The sequence below is a fragment of the Siniperca chuatsi genome, linkage group LG2 (assembly GCF_020085105.1).
Source record: "Siniperca chuatsi isolate FFG_IHB_CAS linkage group LG2, ASM2008510v1, whole genome shotgun sequence".
NCBI classification, from domain to species: Eukaryota; Metazoa; Chordata; class Actinopteri; order Centrarchiformes; family Sinipercidae; genus Siniperca; species Siniperca chuatsi.
In genome coordinates this window covers 17,668,535-17,684,788 of record NC_058043.1, presented here as the reverse complement: position 1 = coordinate 17,684,788, position 16,254 = coordinate 17,668,535, and the positions used below count along the sequence as shown (strand labels likewise).

General features: G+C 41.0%; 2 protein-coding genes across 2 annotated transcripts; one reads left to right on the top strand and one right to left on the bottom strand.

The window, feature by feature from the left end:
* The first annotated feature begins 145 nt into the window (after positions 1-145).
* On the top strand, positions 146-3,639 carry ccnd3 (cyclin D3). The gene is made up of 5 exons (XM_044214286.1): positions 146-741; positions 825-1,040; positions 1,492-1,651; positions 2,516-2,658; positions 2,916-3,639. The coding sequence occupies exons 1-5, from the start codon at positions 505-507 to the stop codon at positions 3,078-3,080; spliced, it is 921 nt and encodes a 306-aa protein (XP_044070221.1). The 5' UTR covers positions 146-504; the 3' UTR covers positions 3,081-3,639.
* On the bottom strand, positions 3,636-14,868 carry nuak2 (NUAK family, SNF1-like kinase, 2). The gene is made up of 6 exons (XM_044214013.1): positions 14,342-14,868; positions 9,257-9,377; positions 8,570-8,721; positions 7,504-7,569; positions 6,898-7,150; positions 3,636-6,747 (listed from the first exon to the last, which is right to left on the bottom strand). Exons 1-6 carry the CDS (start codon positions 14,576-14,578, stop codon positions 5,699-5,701), a joined length of 1,878 nt encoding a protein of 625 aa, XP_044069948.1. The 5' UTR covers positions 14,579-14,868; the 3' UTR covers positions 3,636-5,698.
* Positions 14,869-16,254: the final 1,386 nt, after the last annotated feature.

Here is a 16,254-nt window from a genome sequence, read left to right as displayed (position 1 = left end):
TTTCGGCTTTGAATTGTATCAGCAACACTCATTCATTCAACACACAAACATTTTTAGATTAGTAATAAAATAAATATTACACTAATATTAAGCAATAATGGCAAAAAATATTTAGCAAATAGTTTAATTTAATTGAGGAGCAATCAGAAAATACATTTTGGTTCACTAACTGATCCCAGCTTCTCGTTAGGCCACAGAGCCGGACCATTAAGTCCACATTTTTATATTTTATTGATAGACTAGGATGAAAGTCCTCAAATTTGGTTTAAAGGGGCAAATCCGAGGCCCATTTGAGCCTCTTTTGTTAACTATATTGAAGAACGCTTTAAAAAGAGAGAGCAGTTTGTGACCCGCAGGACAGTTAGCTTAGCTAGCTAGCTAACTAGCTAACGTTACGCTAGCTGAAATAACGCGGTACTGACGTAACAGCTAGCTTAACGGTTCATTGATATTTTAATAATTTCTCGACACCATATTGAATGGTACTGTATTTAACTTCGTCGAATGGATCTTTGTGAAGATGGACAGCTTCAAAGTCGATCCAGAGATACAAATCCCGGTGAAACGGGGCGTGGTGTGGTTCTCCGGGCGGGCAGCGACGATGCCGTGACCGGCGACCCCAGAGCACTGCGCAACCTGACGGCCCTGGAGAAGACCTGCAGGGTGTCCCCTTACTTTGGCAGAGTCCAGACAGACATCCAGCCATACATGAGGAGGATACTGGCGGTGTGGATGTTCCAGGTATGCAAACCAGTCAGGCCGTCCCAAACTGAAACTATATTACACATGGATGACTTGAACTACGACCGATGGCTCTCTTACAGGTGTGCGAGGAGCAGAAATGTGAGGAGGAGGTGTTTCCGCTGGCGGCGTATTACCTGGACTGTTACCTGAGCCGTTCTGCCATTGAAAAGTCCAACCTGCAGCTTTTAGGGGCTGCTTGCATGTTCCTGGCCTCCAAAATGAGAGAGACTGTCCCCCTGACTGCCAGCAAGCTTTGTATCTACACAGACAACTCCATTTCAGTCTCAGACATACTGGTAACTCTTTATTTGTATATAAACTACACATTGTATTTGGGATAATAGATGTGCAGATTCAAAAAGTGGAGTTTGAGGACTATCAGTCTGTCTCGAGTGATCTAATAGTAACACACTCTGTTATATCTCCCCATAAACAATGTAGACAACACACAATTTAACCACCATTGATAATACAGGGCTTTGATAAATGTTGAAGAAGCCTCTGAATCAGACCCACCAGTCACCAGGACCTGGTATCCCAAAAACATTGGATCATACCCAAATGTACAACTCATTTTACTTAAGTTAGTAAGATGTTACTGTCCAGGAAGGTTCCCTCAGATGGCAGACATAGCTTTGTTTTAAGGGTTAATATGCAAAAACATTTGGCAGACATTCTGTGAGATATCCACATGTGCACAAATCATTTCTATATTATGTAGACGTTTTCGTGCTGTGTGTGTTGCAGCAGTGGGAGGTGGCAGTGGTGTCCAGGTTAGACTGGTGTCTGGCCTCTGTGTTACCCTCTGACTACCTGGAGCCAATTCTTCACACTCTCCACTTTGTTCGGCCTCACCTTCAAACCATCCGCAGGCATGTTCACTCCTACATTGCTCTGGCAGCCACTGGTAAGTTACATAACCGAGTTATCAACACATGAGATGTTTTAGTCCCCCCCCCCACACACACACACAAATAAAATACAGCAGAAAACTATGCATCGGGAGTGGATACAAATATTTTAAAATACTTTTTTTTAACCAAATATTCTCTTGTGTTAAATGATTTGTGTCAATCATTCCATTGCAATAACAGTAGCTATTTTATATCCCTTGTGATTGAATCAGTGATAACATTTTTCTGTTAGAGAGCATTACATGTCACTGTGAAATTTAAATGACTTTCCACGCAGTGAACAATGGACACAAAGCAGCCTTAACTTTGAGTATGATGTGTCAGCAGTTCATTTTGGAGACAGAGAGCTGACTTTGTGTAATCCTGTATTGTTTGCTGTGAAAGACCTGCGTCCGACCGTTCAGCTGGCTGATTTCCCAGGAATCTCTGTGATGCTCCCCGAGGCAACAGGTCACAGGGATACAGTCAGTTAGTGCTGTGTTAGATGGACTATGACAATACAGCCCATAAAATTAAGATAATTCCTGGTTCCTGACATTGTATCCCATTCAAAAAGGTGTATGAACATGGATTGAATGGCTGACTTTTTGTCTCAGCATTTCTCCTGCCTGAAGCAATTAGAATAGGTGTGTCAGATTATCAGGTTTTGAGAAATGTCGACTTTTGAGTACTTGCTTTTGTCTGTCAGGGTGGGTCTACAATGGTGGTATCCGTCTACATCTAGCCTTTACTGACTTTCTCACTGTTGCAGTAGTCTAAAAGTACTTTAAGTGAACTACAAGTGGTGGTCATAATTAGGAAATACTAGTTGCTTCTTTTCATTTTTAGAGTAAGTAATCTTCCTCTCTTATCCTCAGACTACAGGTTTTCAGTGTTCTTGCCCTCCACTGTTGCATGTGCCTGTGTGAGCATTGCCACGCAGAGACTAAACATAGTGGACGCTGCTGTCGCCTCTGATTCGGTCATGGAGTTTTTGGCCAACCTTTTGGCCATTGATCTGGTAAGGGTAATGTTTAACTGACTTTTTTAGATGATATCTCTTTTGACTTTGTCCTGTTGTCAGCGTTGACTGGTATGTTTGTGATCATTTTAGCAAGCACCCTGATCACACAGTCTGAGATAAAAGTACAAACAAACTGTTAAAAGCATGTTTAGAAGAGCAATCATGCACATGTAGTATTGGTCAAGATCCATAGGTCTGTCCATGATCTACTGATGAACTTTTGGTTGTTTTTCTTTTACTCTGACCCTGAACAGAGCTCAGTCCTCCTCTGCTATGACCAGCTGGGGAGTGTGCTGGAGCTCAGCCTGCCCTCTGGTTTCAAGGCTAGTGTTTACAGATCAGGAGCACACAGCTCAGAGATCAGCTACACCCCTGCTGACATTCAGGATGTTGTATTGACACCGGTGACATCAAGCTAAAACACTCCACCCTGCCATGAATGGCTACAATGAACTGTGAATCTACAGCCATGAAACAGAACAAGAAGCCTAAATTCCAGGGGAAATGTGTCTAAATGCCATTTCTCCTTTATCTTAATTGTTCCTTTGCATGTTGGTTGTTTTCAGGTCCCTCTGCGACATGTGTGGAGCTACTACAGTTTGAGAAATGATTGAGATTTGTTTTAAATGTTCATCCTGTTGCTGCTCGTTTTAAAGGATTTTGCAATTGCTAAAGCAGCTTTGAAAGAATATGATTCTGATTGTACCTTTGATTAATATTTAGGGCCACAATAACTTTTTTGTGATACTGACAGTTGAATTGCACTGAATCCTAATAGCAATGTTTGCACATTTTAAATGTAATATCTTAAATGTAATGAATATTAGCTTTATATCTGGACAGTTCTGATAAGTTTGAATAGAAGTTTATGCATGGTTTTAACATAATACTAAATTCCCTTGTGGCTATTAATCAATCCTGTTAAATTACGACAAAACATTTGTATGTAGGTCACTAACAACATGAGCCAGCACTTGAGTTCTTTGTCGTCATTTTTTTATTGATTTCCTCATCCCAGTCACAAGAGCATGGCAGATCACACAGTCATATAAATGATAAGCCAGTAACTTTGGCAAACATGTTTTTTGTTGCTGTTAAAGACAAAAATATTAATAGGGCATGCATACCTGCAACTTCTGGGACAAGGGAGAGAGAAAATCAGTGATGAAAAGCACAAATACACATTTTATTGTACAAAAAAAATTAAACCGATACCATTTTACACCAGTCTTCCCAAAGGCAGACCGCTTTTTTCCCCCCGGTGTCACACTTAAGTAATACACGATCAGTTGTCTGTGACAGATTAGAAATGACAAGAGCTTCCAGTTGAAATTAGGGAATTCCTAGTTTACTTTTGTATACACACAGGCTTTACATTCCTGATGAAATTAACCATAAATAACTGGAGAAAAGAAAAAAAAAGTTTTTACATTCCAGTTTCTGAACAACAGCATGGTTTTGTAGCTTCTGGTTACAGCCATGTGCAACTTTTGTTACAAGAACTCAATGCTTAATGGAGTAGCTGATAAATAAATTGTATGGTTATCAGGTTTCGATGGTCTGTGCTATTCCAGGCACTGGCTTGATGTTCTAATTTAATGCCAAGCATGCTAATCCAATGAAATTTCATACAGAAACAAACAACATACTGATGTACCTTTCTCTGACCACCAGGATATTTTTCATAAAGCAGGATTAGGAAGTCAACCAGATAACTATAAAACGTGGTATGAAATACTTTGTCAAACTTAATTAATGATCGTCAGCAGCATGCATAATTCATGATTTTTACTTTTAACTATATACTATAAGTTTTGTTTTTACCATTTGAGTCACCAGGATGCAACATTGTACTTTTTTTTTAACAGATCGATGGCTAAACTTCTAATCCATCTTTATAAAATACTATTCCACCTCAGGTGTCTACACCTGAGCTCCATGACTGATCTTGAAAATTCAGTTGAAAGGTTACACATTAAGCGTGTGCCACGTTATACACAGCAAGCAGTAGTTAGCTGGGGCTCGTGGTTCACTCTCACACACACGTTAACTGTTTTTCAAATTTCAACATGTGACCTTCAAAAAACAATGGAGTGACTTAATGAGCCCCACCTTTTCTGTGAAACTGCCACCTGCATACAGAGAGTGAATGGCCACATGTGCACCTGTATCAGCAGGCTTAGGAGCAAAAGCAGGTTCTACTGGTTATGCTTGATGTGAGTCATGATTATTATTCAAGTCATTATCCAAAATTAGAACAAGTAATTTAAAGAAAAAAAACAGCAATACAAAAAACATCCTTTGAGAGCTGAAGTCCCTGTTACAAACAAACGTCCTCTTGGCACTGTTTTTGCTAGTGCTTTAAATAAAGATGAACAAAATAGTCCAACAACATTAGCAAATTTGCTCTTTGGTATCCATGAAATGTCATTTTCCCTACATCCTAAAACACAGTAAATGCTGTAGTATATGGTAAAAGAGTGAACCCATCCTAACATTGAACCTGTGTGTTATTGCTGTTATCCTAGCTGATCACCTGTCAACCTTATGTTTATCTATCACAAAGCTAGAATCCAAAAGAGCTATTAAGTCATAAACACTTTGTCAACTGTCCTGTCGACAATAAAAGACACCGACTTTGTGGCTTAAGCAATATTCAAACAATAGTCCTACTGTGACTGTAAAGCAGTTTCCTAGTTTATCAGTTTATTATCACTGAGCAAAGCTTTCTATAAACTTCTGACATTGAAGACCAGTGTTTTGGTTTCAGGGTGACTTTTTGTATTACATTTTTGATAGTAAGCTCTCATGTTGAAAATTAGAGCTCCTGATTGACCAACAGCAGCTCTCCTCTCCTGAGAATCTGTACTTTTGGTACTGTGCAATTCCTGAAGTTAGTCAAAATGATTATCACTACAGTGTGCTTGTAATTTCACACAATGCACTTTGGCTAGCGTGTCTTCAGTAGTTTACAGTCATTTGAAAATTCTGACTGAAAAACAAGTCTTTAGTCAGTGTCCTTAACTAATTACCGGTCCTAGCTTGCTGCAGAGCCTCGTATAACGATGGCCTGTTTGTAAGCCTCCGTTACATTATCACAGCCTGTGATGGAAAAGGCGCTGTCAGCCACTCCAGACTTGTAGCAGTTCCAGGGCCTCAGCGGCCCATCCCCAAGAATCCCGTCTTCCTGGATATCCAGCAGGTTGTCCGCAGACACGCATCCTCTCATGCTACCCTTGGGCGGTTTATCCATCTGTGTTGGAGGTCCTACACGGTCTGGTAGATCCAGCTGGTCAAAGGACTCAGAAGAAAGAATGCTGTCCTCGCTGATGGCCCCACTCGGTCTCAACCTGGCGCCTCCGCGGGGTAAAGAAGCTGCCAGCTGGTCCAGAGAGCCAAACTCCTGCAGCCTACCTGAAGAGAACTTTCCATTGTGCTTCAATATGCCTTTCCTATGGGTTGGTGCTGAAGGGCACTCTTTAGTTTGTGGTGCCCAGCCAGAGTCACTGTTCTCAGGAGAGGACGAGTAGTACCCTGACTCTTGTTCTGCGGGCTTCTTTAGGATACCTTTGCGAGGCAGCAATGCAGCTGAAGGGGCACTGGCTGGTGCAGATGAACCCAAAATCTTCTGCGGCTCCACTGAACCTACAGCTGGGGTTTCACTCATTGCCTTCTGCTTCACACTGTTGCGTCTCTTTAAAATACCCTTAGAGGGGCGACTGTCTGTGCTTACTTCATGACCGGTCTGGGAGACATTGTTTTCCTTTCGTGACCTTCGCAGAGACCGCTGCCGGACTACATCCCCTCCACCACCCTGTGAGCGTAGCAGGCAGCGCATCTTAGAGCCGTTCTCCAGTAAAGGCCTGGATGTGCGCCGCAGCCAATTAGCAACACTAGCCAGCCCAGCAGGGTGTAATGTTGATGGGGAGGCTGGTGAAGCAGTCTGCTCTACTGGACTGCTCTTTGTCTCAGCCAGTAATGGCTGCTGGTAGCCCCAGTTGAGCCACCAGTGTCCTGCAATCTCCTCTATTGTGGCTCTGCGCTCAGGATTTACCATGAGCATCCAACGGATAAGCCCACATGCATCTGAGAGAGAGCAACAGAAAAGAAACCTGTTAATTTTGTGTTCAGCTAAGAAAATTCAAGACGTTTCTATATAATAAAGTGCTAAACAAAGTATATACACCAAGATAATGTTTCAGACCTTTCAAAGAAAAGTTTAGCTGAAAGACTCACCAGAGGGGTTGTTGGGTTTACGGTAGTTTCCAGAGCTTATCTGTTGGACCAGTGTCTTGTGGTTGTGTCCATCAAATGGCATGGTGCCATGAACCATAGTGTATAACAGCACACCAAGAGACCAAGTGTCCACCTCTGGCCCACGGTATGGCCGTCCATTGACAATCTCTGGGGAAGCATACAGGGGGCTGCCGCAAAAAGTTTGAAGATACTCATCACCGTGGTAGAGGTTCGACAGGCCGAAGTCTGCGATCTGCAAGAACAAGTAGACGACATCAAGGCTGAGCCACATCAGATGTATCATTATCAGATTACTGTAACCTCCTAAAAGATTTCTATATGCATCACTATCCCTCATCAGTTACTCATAACGCGTAATACTCCGATTTCACACATTAAAGATTCCACAGTGAATCACCTTTACACAAGATCTAATGAAATCTATCATATTAAATATTCCATATGAATATTTCTTTATATGTCCTTTGTAATAACCACCACATGCTGTCATTTATAATCCTAACCATATACACATAAAAGGCATTTTTAATGAATGGTAGTTATGTAAATGCTCATTTTCATGTTCAACATGTCCCTTATGCGTACCTTCACATTGCCGTTGCCATCTAGTAAAATATTCTCCAATTTCAGGTCCCGGTGAACTATTCCATTCTAAGAGGGGGAAAAAAGAAGTTATCGGGTTTTTTGAATCACTTAATTTTTTAACAATGCTAATTTGCTTCCCCACATTATTTTCCAAGTGAAGATTTTGTTCTGGTACGCCAGCTATGCTTCATTGTCCTCCACTCTGTAGGGGGGCATGCCTTTGACTAGAGCAGAGTTTGAATTTGTTTTGCTTTCAAAAATGCAGGTCAACTAATTCTTACGTATGGGCACTTCTTGTAGCAACTGACACATTCTTGGTAGGTTGTGTTATGTAGCATTCATGTATTGTTAAGATGCAGTCATGAAGAAACTATTGCGTGTAATAGTTCAGAATTCATCCCTGTACCATACTTTTTTTTTAGGGCGGGGGGCAACATGGAAAATAAAATATTATGAGTGAAATAAGAGAGATGGCTAACACAGGACATGGCAGGGCAAACATTTATAAATGCTCTGCTAAGTGCTGAACAGCAACTCTAAAATATAGTGTGCTGCAAATGTTCATAATTACACAGCTCTGGACTACGGGAACAACTGATTGTGTGTGTGTGTGTTTGCAGAGCCCTTCTGTTCCATCACACCCTCATTAGAGCATGAGACCATGCGTGTGTGTGTGTTGGGACTGTGCTGTGTGGGCTGGCCTTTAGCCCCGACGCTAGCTCTCCACAGACAAACTGTTCAGTTCCCCCTGCATCATTTTCACAGCCTCCCTGTTCAGATCAGCAGGCTGACAGTGAATAATGCCTGTTATGTAACTTTGGGGGTGCCAGTGTCCTGGAAAAAAACAACTAGCAGAGCAGCTAGTCTGAGTGGAGCTCTGTGCCATCAGGTTTGACGTAGCAGCCATGCGTGAAGAAGGCTAAGATACTCATCTGTAGCTTTATTGTTTTTACCCAAGATTTATGAATGCACACGTATTGACTAGATTATTCACTTAGATTATATTTTCTGTAAACAACTTTATATGTTCTGTATGAAAGCACTAGATTGAGAAAGTTTGTCTTACCTGATGGCAGTAGTGCACAGCTGATACAATTTGTCTGAAAAAGTGCCTGGCCTCGCGTTCAGAGATAGTCCTCTGGTCACAGATGTAGTCATACAGGTCCCCTCGGCTGGCATACTCCATCACAATCACAATTTTGTCCTTGTTTTCAAATACTGAAAGATCAAAACACACCAGAACCCCTTTTATTCAAAGCTTAAAATCCAACTCATCACCCAAATGGAACTGAAATTCCACAAATTATCTGGAATCCCAGTCTGGACTGTGTAGAGTACTAACACATATGTAGCATCTTTTAATTAAGGACGTGCCTGCGTTTGAAACTGATTTCTATCTTCCTGTACAACCCCTAGATCACACTGATTAGGATACACGGGGCCCCATGATAACTGTATGAGGTGGACAAACACTGAACGATGACAAACTCATCATGCGTGAGGGGCACTGGAAGACACGAGGCTCTGCACATTATCCTGCAGTGCTGACGGGGTATAGCAGGGTCTCAACGCTTATGTAACCTAGCATCGGTCTTCAGCACAAAGACTTGCGTGACCAAACTCTGAATATCAAACAGAGACTGATTGAGGGACGTCTTTTTCCCCAGGTATCACGATTCAGTCACCTCTGAAAGGGGAAACTAAACCCAAACACGCACAAAAAGCACAATCACTAAATTCCTGAATACCGTACCTTCATATATGGTGATGATGTGCGGGTGGCAGAGTGAGGACATGATCTCAATTTCTCTGCGAATATGAATCAGGTCCTGCTCATCCTTGATCTTCTCCTTTCTGATCGACTTTATGGCAACCTTAAAAAAAAAAAAGAATATTTGACTTTTGGAGAAAAATGTATTGTACTTTGCATAATTATAAGAAAAGTAAGATTGATTCCTGGGACTCATCATTAACATAACTAAGCTTTACAGTTGGTAGGAGAGTCAAATTGTTACTTTAATGCGAAACTGTAACTTTTAATGAATGGCAGCCACTATGGCCACAAGTGACAATTGCAGGATAATGGTAAATATTAAAACAGTGTAACAAGATGAGCCACTTAGTCGAGTCTGTAATGTCAGTTCTACAGAAGTATTTATTTTCCATAGTTTGCCAACATTAGCTAACATAAGCTACTGGTCATACCAGATCAAGTGACCGTGCGTTCAGACCACACATGAAAGCTTCAAAGTTCGCTCTGGCTGCCCTGCCAACAACGCTGTAGAAAGATTATTGGACGTTCTGACGTAGATGAAATAGGTGGCAAAGTTTGCTCGAATGCTTGGTAACAGAATAAATGCACAGGACTTCTAAATTCCGATTGGTTGCTGCCGAACTGTATTATAGCTCATTACCAAAAAGTTGCCCAGACTTCAACTTCCCTCGACGCCCACACTGTTCAAGACGCGCCGCGCCACTGCTCGTGGCCAGCTCACACAGAAAATGAATGACTTCCGGTCACTTTGTCGCTCTCGCTGGCGACAGTCTGAACGCACAATAAGACTGCAGCAGCAGAATCCTCGAGTGCACTGAAGCGTGCAAGTGTGCGTTTTATTGCTTACGAACTTTTCATTTGCAAGAAGAATGTGTTTTTTATTTTTCAGAAGTTACATAATAAAACATTAATACAATAGTCAGCAGCTGCACTGCTGTTGCACCAGAGGTAATTAAATTAATATACTAGATTAGGCCTGTCTAAAAAACACTAACTGACACTAATAAGTTGTTATTTAATAAGAATTGGCTTCCATCTGAAGGTCGTCCTCTTGTGAGAGGAACAATTGGCAGTGAACCGAAAACTCTGCTGTGTTGTTTCTAACGAGGCAGAGGGAACGCCGGGCCAAGTACTGTCTGCTGTAAAGAAACAACTTGTCTGCTGTTAAGGCTGTGAGACTCATCGAATAAGCACATTTAAATCGAATTAAATAGTATCTGATGGGGTCTGTATTCGTAGACCTGTCACATGTAGTCTGTATACATGTCTTTATGTTGTGTTTGTCTTTTGGAAGCGCAGATGCCTGGGATTCCTCTGTGCACTGAGTGCGTCATCAGTCTACCCCACTGTTGAGGGGTGTCGTGAGGCACCAGACGGCACTGGTGTTGGGGTGTCCTCGTTTCCTCTCCTTTCTAACTCTCAAGGCTACAGACACAGGGAAATGAGTAAAGCAGCGACTTGTCAAGTTTCAAAACACTATTCAACTGTCTCCCGTCATGAGTCACTGTCTAGTGGCCTGGATGATCCTCCAGGTCAGCGCTGTAGTCACACCACACCGTCCCTTTTCCTGATTCCGGTAAAGTGAGGTTTCCTGCGTTTGTTTGCATGGCTGTCAGACGGGCTGAACTCCCACTCATGATGATTTCACACCCCTGTGCGGTTATCTGAGTGTGTGTGTGTGTGTGTGTGGTCTTTGTTACTGTAAGTTTGTGCCACGCAATAGGCACTCAGGTTGAAATCTCTGATATTTAACACTGAGTTCCTGCACCAACAAACCCTATTTTTTGCACTTGAAAACCCTTTCAGGTGTAACTGTTGCAAAGTTAACTGAACCAACTGACAAAGCTAACGTTAGTTTGCTAATATGTGTCCTGTTTGGAGTGAAGAGCAAATATGTAACAGTCTACACATCTGACCGGACACATTACATTTCACAAAAATAACACAATATACCTCAAATTACCAAACATATGTCAATAACGTTAACCTAAATGACAAAATAACGTTGGTTAGGTTAGCTTAATTTGGATATTTTACACTCATTCTAAACTGCATGAATACTACTAGCTAACTTTGAAACACACAGATTTGTCCATGTATGTAATATATAATGTAAATAAAACAAATACCTACATTTACAAAGGACTGGGAGTTACTTTTAATATAGCTTTTGCCCCCCTAAAACTGTTATTTATGGAAGTTATGTTAAAGTTTGTGATGCTACAGTGAGTTCTTACTGACATAGTTGATTGGTTTTGATTGGACAGCGCTACAGATTAGAGCTGAAACAATCGATTATTTAATTAGTCAATGGACAGAAAATGAATGGTCAACTATTCTGATAATCAATTACGTCATTTGTTTCTAGCAAAAGTGCCAAACATTTCCTAGTTCCAGCTCCTCACTTGTGAGGATTTGCTGCTTTTATTTGTCTTTGTGATTGTAAATTTTATATCGTTCCTCTTTGAATAGTTAGTTTGGCAAAACAAGCAATTTTATGACATGATCTTGGGCTTTAGGAAATTGTTCTGTGTTTTTAGGACATTTTAAACACCAAAAGAGTCAATAATTAAGAGAACGGATGTATCCCTGCAAACGATTTACAGTTAACTCAAGTCTTTACTAGCCAAGAAAATTCTTAAGTTTTAATGGTGTAACCCAATTTGGTAAATCACTAGTTTGAAACTAGCTAGCCGCTACTAAGAACCTAAGAAGGACTTTCCCCACAAACATAGTAATGGATTTATGAATAGCTGGTGCAACCCAATCTAGGTACTTAATTGGGGTGTCCTTTTGGATACACATACACATACATCATGTACGGAGTGTGAGGTCAACCCTACATCTATGTGTGCTGAAGCCTCCCACCTAAATGGGTTATGTAATCAAACTTACAATGGGAACAGCTGTAGTGCCACAACGCACGCAAGATGAAGCCATCCTTTGTGTTGTGTCACTCCCTGTGTCAAATTACATATCATTGTCCATTATGTTGTCAATAGTAAGGACGGCAGATAAAAACAAAGCACATGGATGTTTCTCCTATTTCCAGTCTATGCTATCTGCTGTTTAAGCCATATTTGTTTGGTGTGAGTTCAAAACACACCTTTGGGCACCATCAGTATTTTGACATTTGAACATGGGTTTGAGTCATGACGATTAGGAAGCTGCCTGCAGGGATGAATCTCAGACACCAACTCATATCCTATAAAAACCAAAGTGTAGCAGCAGCAGCAGCAAGTCATGGCACATGTAGGAGCAGAGATGGGTGTGTAGACAAGGCTGAACATGCGGCAGGCACAGAAGGGGAATTCCATCCTGACACTCACTTCATTGACTTCACTCATAACAAACATCATCTTTTAAAAAAGAGCATTTCTGATAAACATGACTTGACTGCTGAGCCAGACTTACTAACAAAAGGAGTTCACGTTTAGGCCAAGTATCTGTTTTTTTGAGGAGTCACTATATCTGGAGCTATCTGCCTGCAAATGTGGAAAATGAATTTACATCCTAGGTGTGCTTTTTGTTTTTGATAATTTGCCTATAAACTTACATTTCCTCATTGAAGGTTTGATACATTAGGTCATGGAAGGAAAAAAAAGACCTAGAAGAATGCAAATCATCACGTTTGTAATATGTAATATGTACACAAACATATACTCAGTTGCCAGTTTATTAGGTACACCCAGCAAAAACTAATGCAGTCTAACACAAGAGCCCTGCAGAAAATTCCACCTTCATGAAGATAATAGTGTTTCGTTTTTGTTGAAACTGCTTTAGAAAGGTGTTCGAGTCAACTTTGTGGTCATTTTGTAGGCTGTAGTTTGTGGTGTTGTTGAATTTTATTGCATTATACAGAGGTGTTTCTAATATTTAGTCTACCCTCAGCCATATAAACAGGTGCATTATCCATTTCTGAATATTAACGCTCGAAAAAACAACAGCACAGATTCTGATTGGGATACACTATAGAAAAATCTTACTTGGCATTTGTTTGCCAACTCCTCCGTCCCTTTTAAAGGCTTATCTCTGTCCAATCTGTTTTAAATACTTCCCATTTCCCATTAGGTCATGGGGAGCTGGAATTCACCTGAAAGGCTAGTTGCACCTCTGCCTTCATCAGTAGCACAGAATGAAAGTTACCAAACTTTCCTGTCTAAAACTCCCTCTTGTGACACTCAGTCTTTCCAGCGAAACGCCTTTCCTTTATGCTGTCTTTATGCCAAAAGGAAGTGACTGTGTAAAACTTCTTGTGTATAGTGACAGATTTACAGGAAACATTTTTTGCTTCAGTCTTTGAAGGATGATCTCAAACAGAAGTATTGATTTTTGTTGTCATATGACCGTGCATTTTACTTTAATGCCCCACAAATAACTTGGTAGGATATTGGGTTTGCCTCAGAAATAGGGACCATTATGTGGAAACTGATATCATGATGTGAAAACACTATAATAGTGTAATTTTAATTTAGTTTACACAGATGACCAACACTGTGTGTACTTTTCAACCCTGTTAACAAACAGAGCAGTATCCACACTGATAAAGGTGGTGAGAATAAACTACTTAGATTATTGCATATGGGTTGCAATTCACAAGACATTAAAAAAACAGCTTATTCAGTGATCTTGAGACTGGACGCAGTGTTCAGAAAACACTGGGAAAAGTAAGAGCAACCCCCCTAAAACAAACACAATGAACTCTTTGGCAAACTTAAGCTGGTTCGGCAACTGACAAAAATGGCAGCAGCAGACACACTTTCCTTTTTTATTAGTTTACAATTCAGTAATATGGCTCACCTCTTCTTTTACAGGGAGAAACTTAAAGCCAATCATGTAGAGTAAAATTTTCCCCAAAGTACAACCCAAATGCAGACTACCTGTGTGCAGACAGTGCGTCTTCTAAAAATAGCCCCCTATATCTAAACAGGTGGCCGATAGGACAGTAACTAGAGCAAACACAGACCTTAATACTGACCGCAGATGTGGCCATCATTTATAGAGCCATTACAATTTGCTCACATGGTAAAATAGTGATAAAAGAAGGTGAACATCAATGCTTACCAGTTTACCGGATCTTTCCTTGGCTTTCTTCACTTTGCCATAGGTTCCTTTCCCGAGGGTCTCCAGAAACTCGTACCTGTGCTTCAGGTTGTGTTTGTGGTGGTGTCTCTTCACGGCTTGCTTTTTCACGGGCAGCTGGAACTGAGTTTTCCCGACACGAGTGTTTTCCTCGGGTGAAACTCCCCCCACGGACGGCCTGCAGTTTGACGAAAGACGGGCAACATTTAAGCCGTACATCCTGACAAAACGCTGTAATCTTCTTTTGCGTATTTTCGGACGCAGGTATCGTTGTTAACGTGCATTCCTTCGCGCGGAGCTCTGTCGTTGCGGGAGCGAGTTGCTACCAAATGTACAATTCAGATCAAAATTTAAAAAAAATCACTGTTGAAGACAAAAACCGAAACATGTGACCTTAGACCCAGAGAGCGTCTGTCTTCTCTACAGAGCCGAGACCCACTAGCAGCAGCAGGTACACGGCACACTGAGACCGGAGCTGCTGGAAAACGACGACAGTCGAGGGGCGTTTCAGGTGCACTGAGGAGCGCTTGGTTTGTGGCACCAGGCGCCGCCGGTGACTGTAAGATCATCCATTGATGGCGCTTTGTTTGTTACATTATTCAGCTCTCTCTTAGTGTTTTTTGTGACTTTCTTTTTTCCCCTCCGTTATATTTTTTACTAGCAGCAGACTCCAGTATTAATAGCAGCATTAATATAGCTGCAGTAGGACTTGTAATAGAAGTATGGCAGTAAGTAGTTCAGCCAAGTAAGAACACAAACTGCAGATCACAGCTTTTGTGTGACTGTTTCAATCGGTGTGCACGGACATGTAGGACACAACAAGCGCACCACAAAAAGAAATCAAGTGTGGGACAGAGGTATTTAATACAGCCTTGCAATATACAATAATAACCAGTGGTTGAACGTAATAAAGTGAACTACTGTAGCCCGCTACGGTAGAAATTTGAGGTATTTGTACTTTCCTTAGCATTTCTGTTACTTATTCTCTACTACGATTCAAATATTGTACTTTTTACTCCACTACATTCATTTGACAGCTTTAGGTTGTTACTTTACAGGTTAAGATTTTACATACAAAACGTATCAAGAGCTTATAAAATATGATGCATTGAATTAAAATAAATACATAAATAAAACGACCAAACAGTAGTCATATGAAATAGTTAAAATAATTGACACACATTAATGATATGCAGTTACTGTGGCCTTTTTTCTGAATTATTCACTTGGGGGACAAAATGCTGATTAATGAGCCAGTGCCTCCTTTTCCAACATAACCTATATCTACTTGTAGATGATGAAGAGCGACTGGAATAACACCGTTACAGTTTAAAAGGAAGAAACAAAAACCTTTTTCCTCTTTGATTTCCGCCATCTCACAGAGATACTACATTTCAAATTTGAGCTGACTTCATGGAGCTAGAATATGTGTTTGGTTATTCAACTAATCGGTCAGCTTGACCTAAATAGGCAGTCTGTAGTGAACTTATGTAACGTATAGAAAAGAGCAAGAGGTTGGATGAGTAGTGTCGTTACAGTTGTAGGCCACTAGAGATCAGCATGCAATTCACCAGCTGCAAGAATGTGGGTTGACTGATTTGAATCAGTTGGTCTAACTTAAACAGAAACAGACAATGGCTCTGTCCCAAGTATTTCTACTACATACTACTAATAAGCGTATTTTAGTATTAGTTTAGTGTTTAATATCCTGTGTAGAATGTAATATTAGTTCAGACTTAGCTGATGAGTGTTTGTCAGTCAGGACAGGATGAGCAGACATCCCTGATTTTCAGGAACACTCACATTTAATACTTTGAGCCAATTGGCCGCTCCCTCAGAAAGTCTGTCTTAACTGACCTCCTAACCCATCAGGAACAGCCGTTCGTTGTGTTTGC

What these genes read in the sequence shown, in the direction of transcription:
- ccnd3 (XM_044214286.1), top strand. Translation starts at nt 505, where the DNA reads ATGGATCTTTGTGAAGATGGACAGCTTCAAAGTCGATCCAGAGATACA. An exon ending in TGGCGGTGTGGATGTTCCAG is followed by an intron (nt 742 to 824) that starts GTATGCAAACCA and finishes GCTCTCTTACAG; the next exon opens with GTGTGCGAGGAGCAGAAATG. An exon ending in CATTGCTCTGGCAGCCACTG is followed by an intron (nt 1,652 to 2,515) that starts GTAAGTTACATA and finishes TCTTATCCTCAG; the next exon opens with ACTACAGGTTTTCAGTGTTC.
- nuak2 (XM_044214013.1), bottom strand. Translation starts at nt 14,578, where the DNA reads ATGTACGGCTTAAATGTTGCCCGTCTTTCGTCAAACTGCAGGCCGTCC. An exon ending in AGGAAAGATCCGGTAAACTG is followed by an intron (nt 9,378 to 14,341) that starts GTAAGCATTGAT and finishes TTTTTTTTTAAG; the next exon opens with GTTGCCATAAAGTCGATCAG. An exon ending in ATGGCAACGGCAATGTGAAG is followed by an intron (nt 7,151 to 7,503) that starts GTACGCATAAGG and finishes TTGTTCTTGCAG; the next exon opens with ATCGCAGACTTCGGCCTGTC.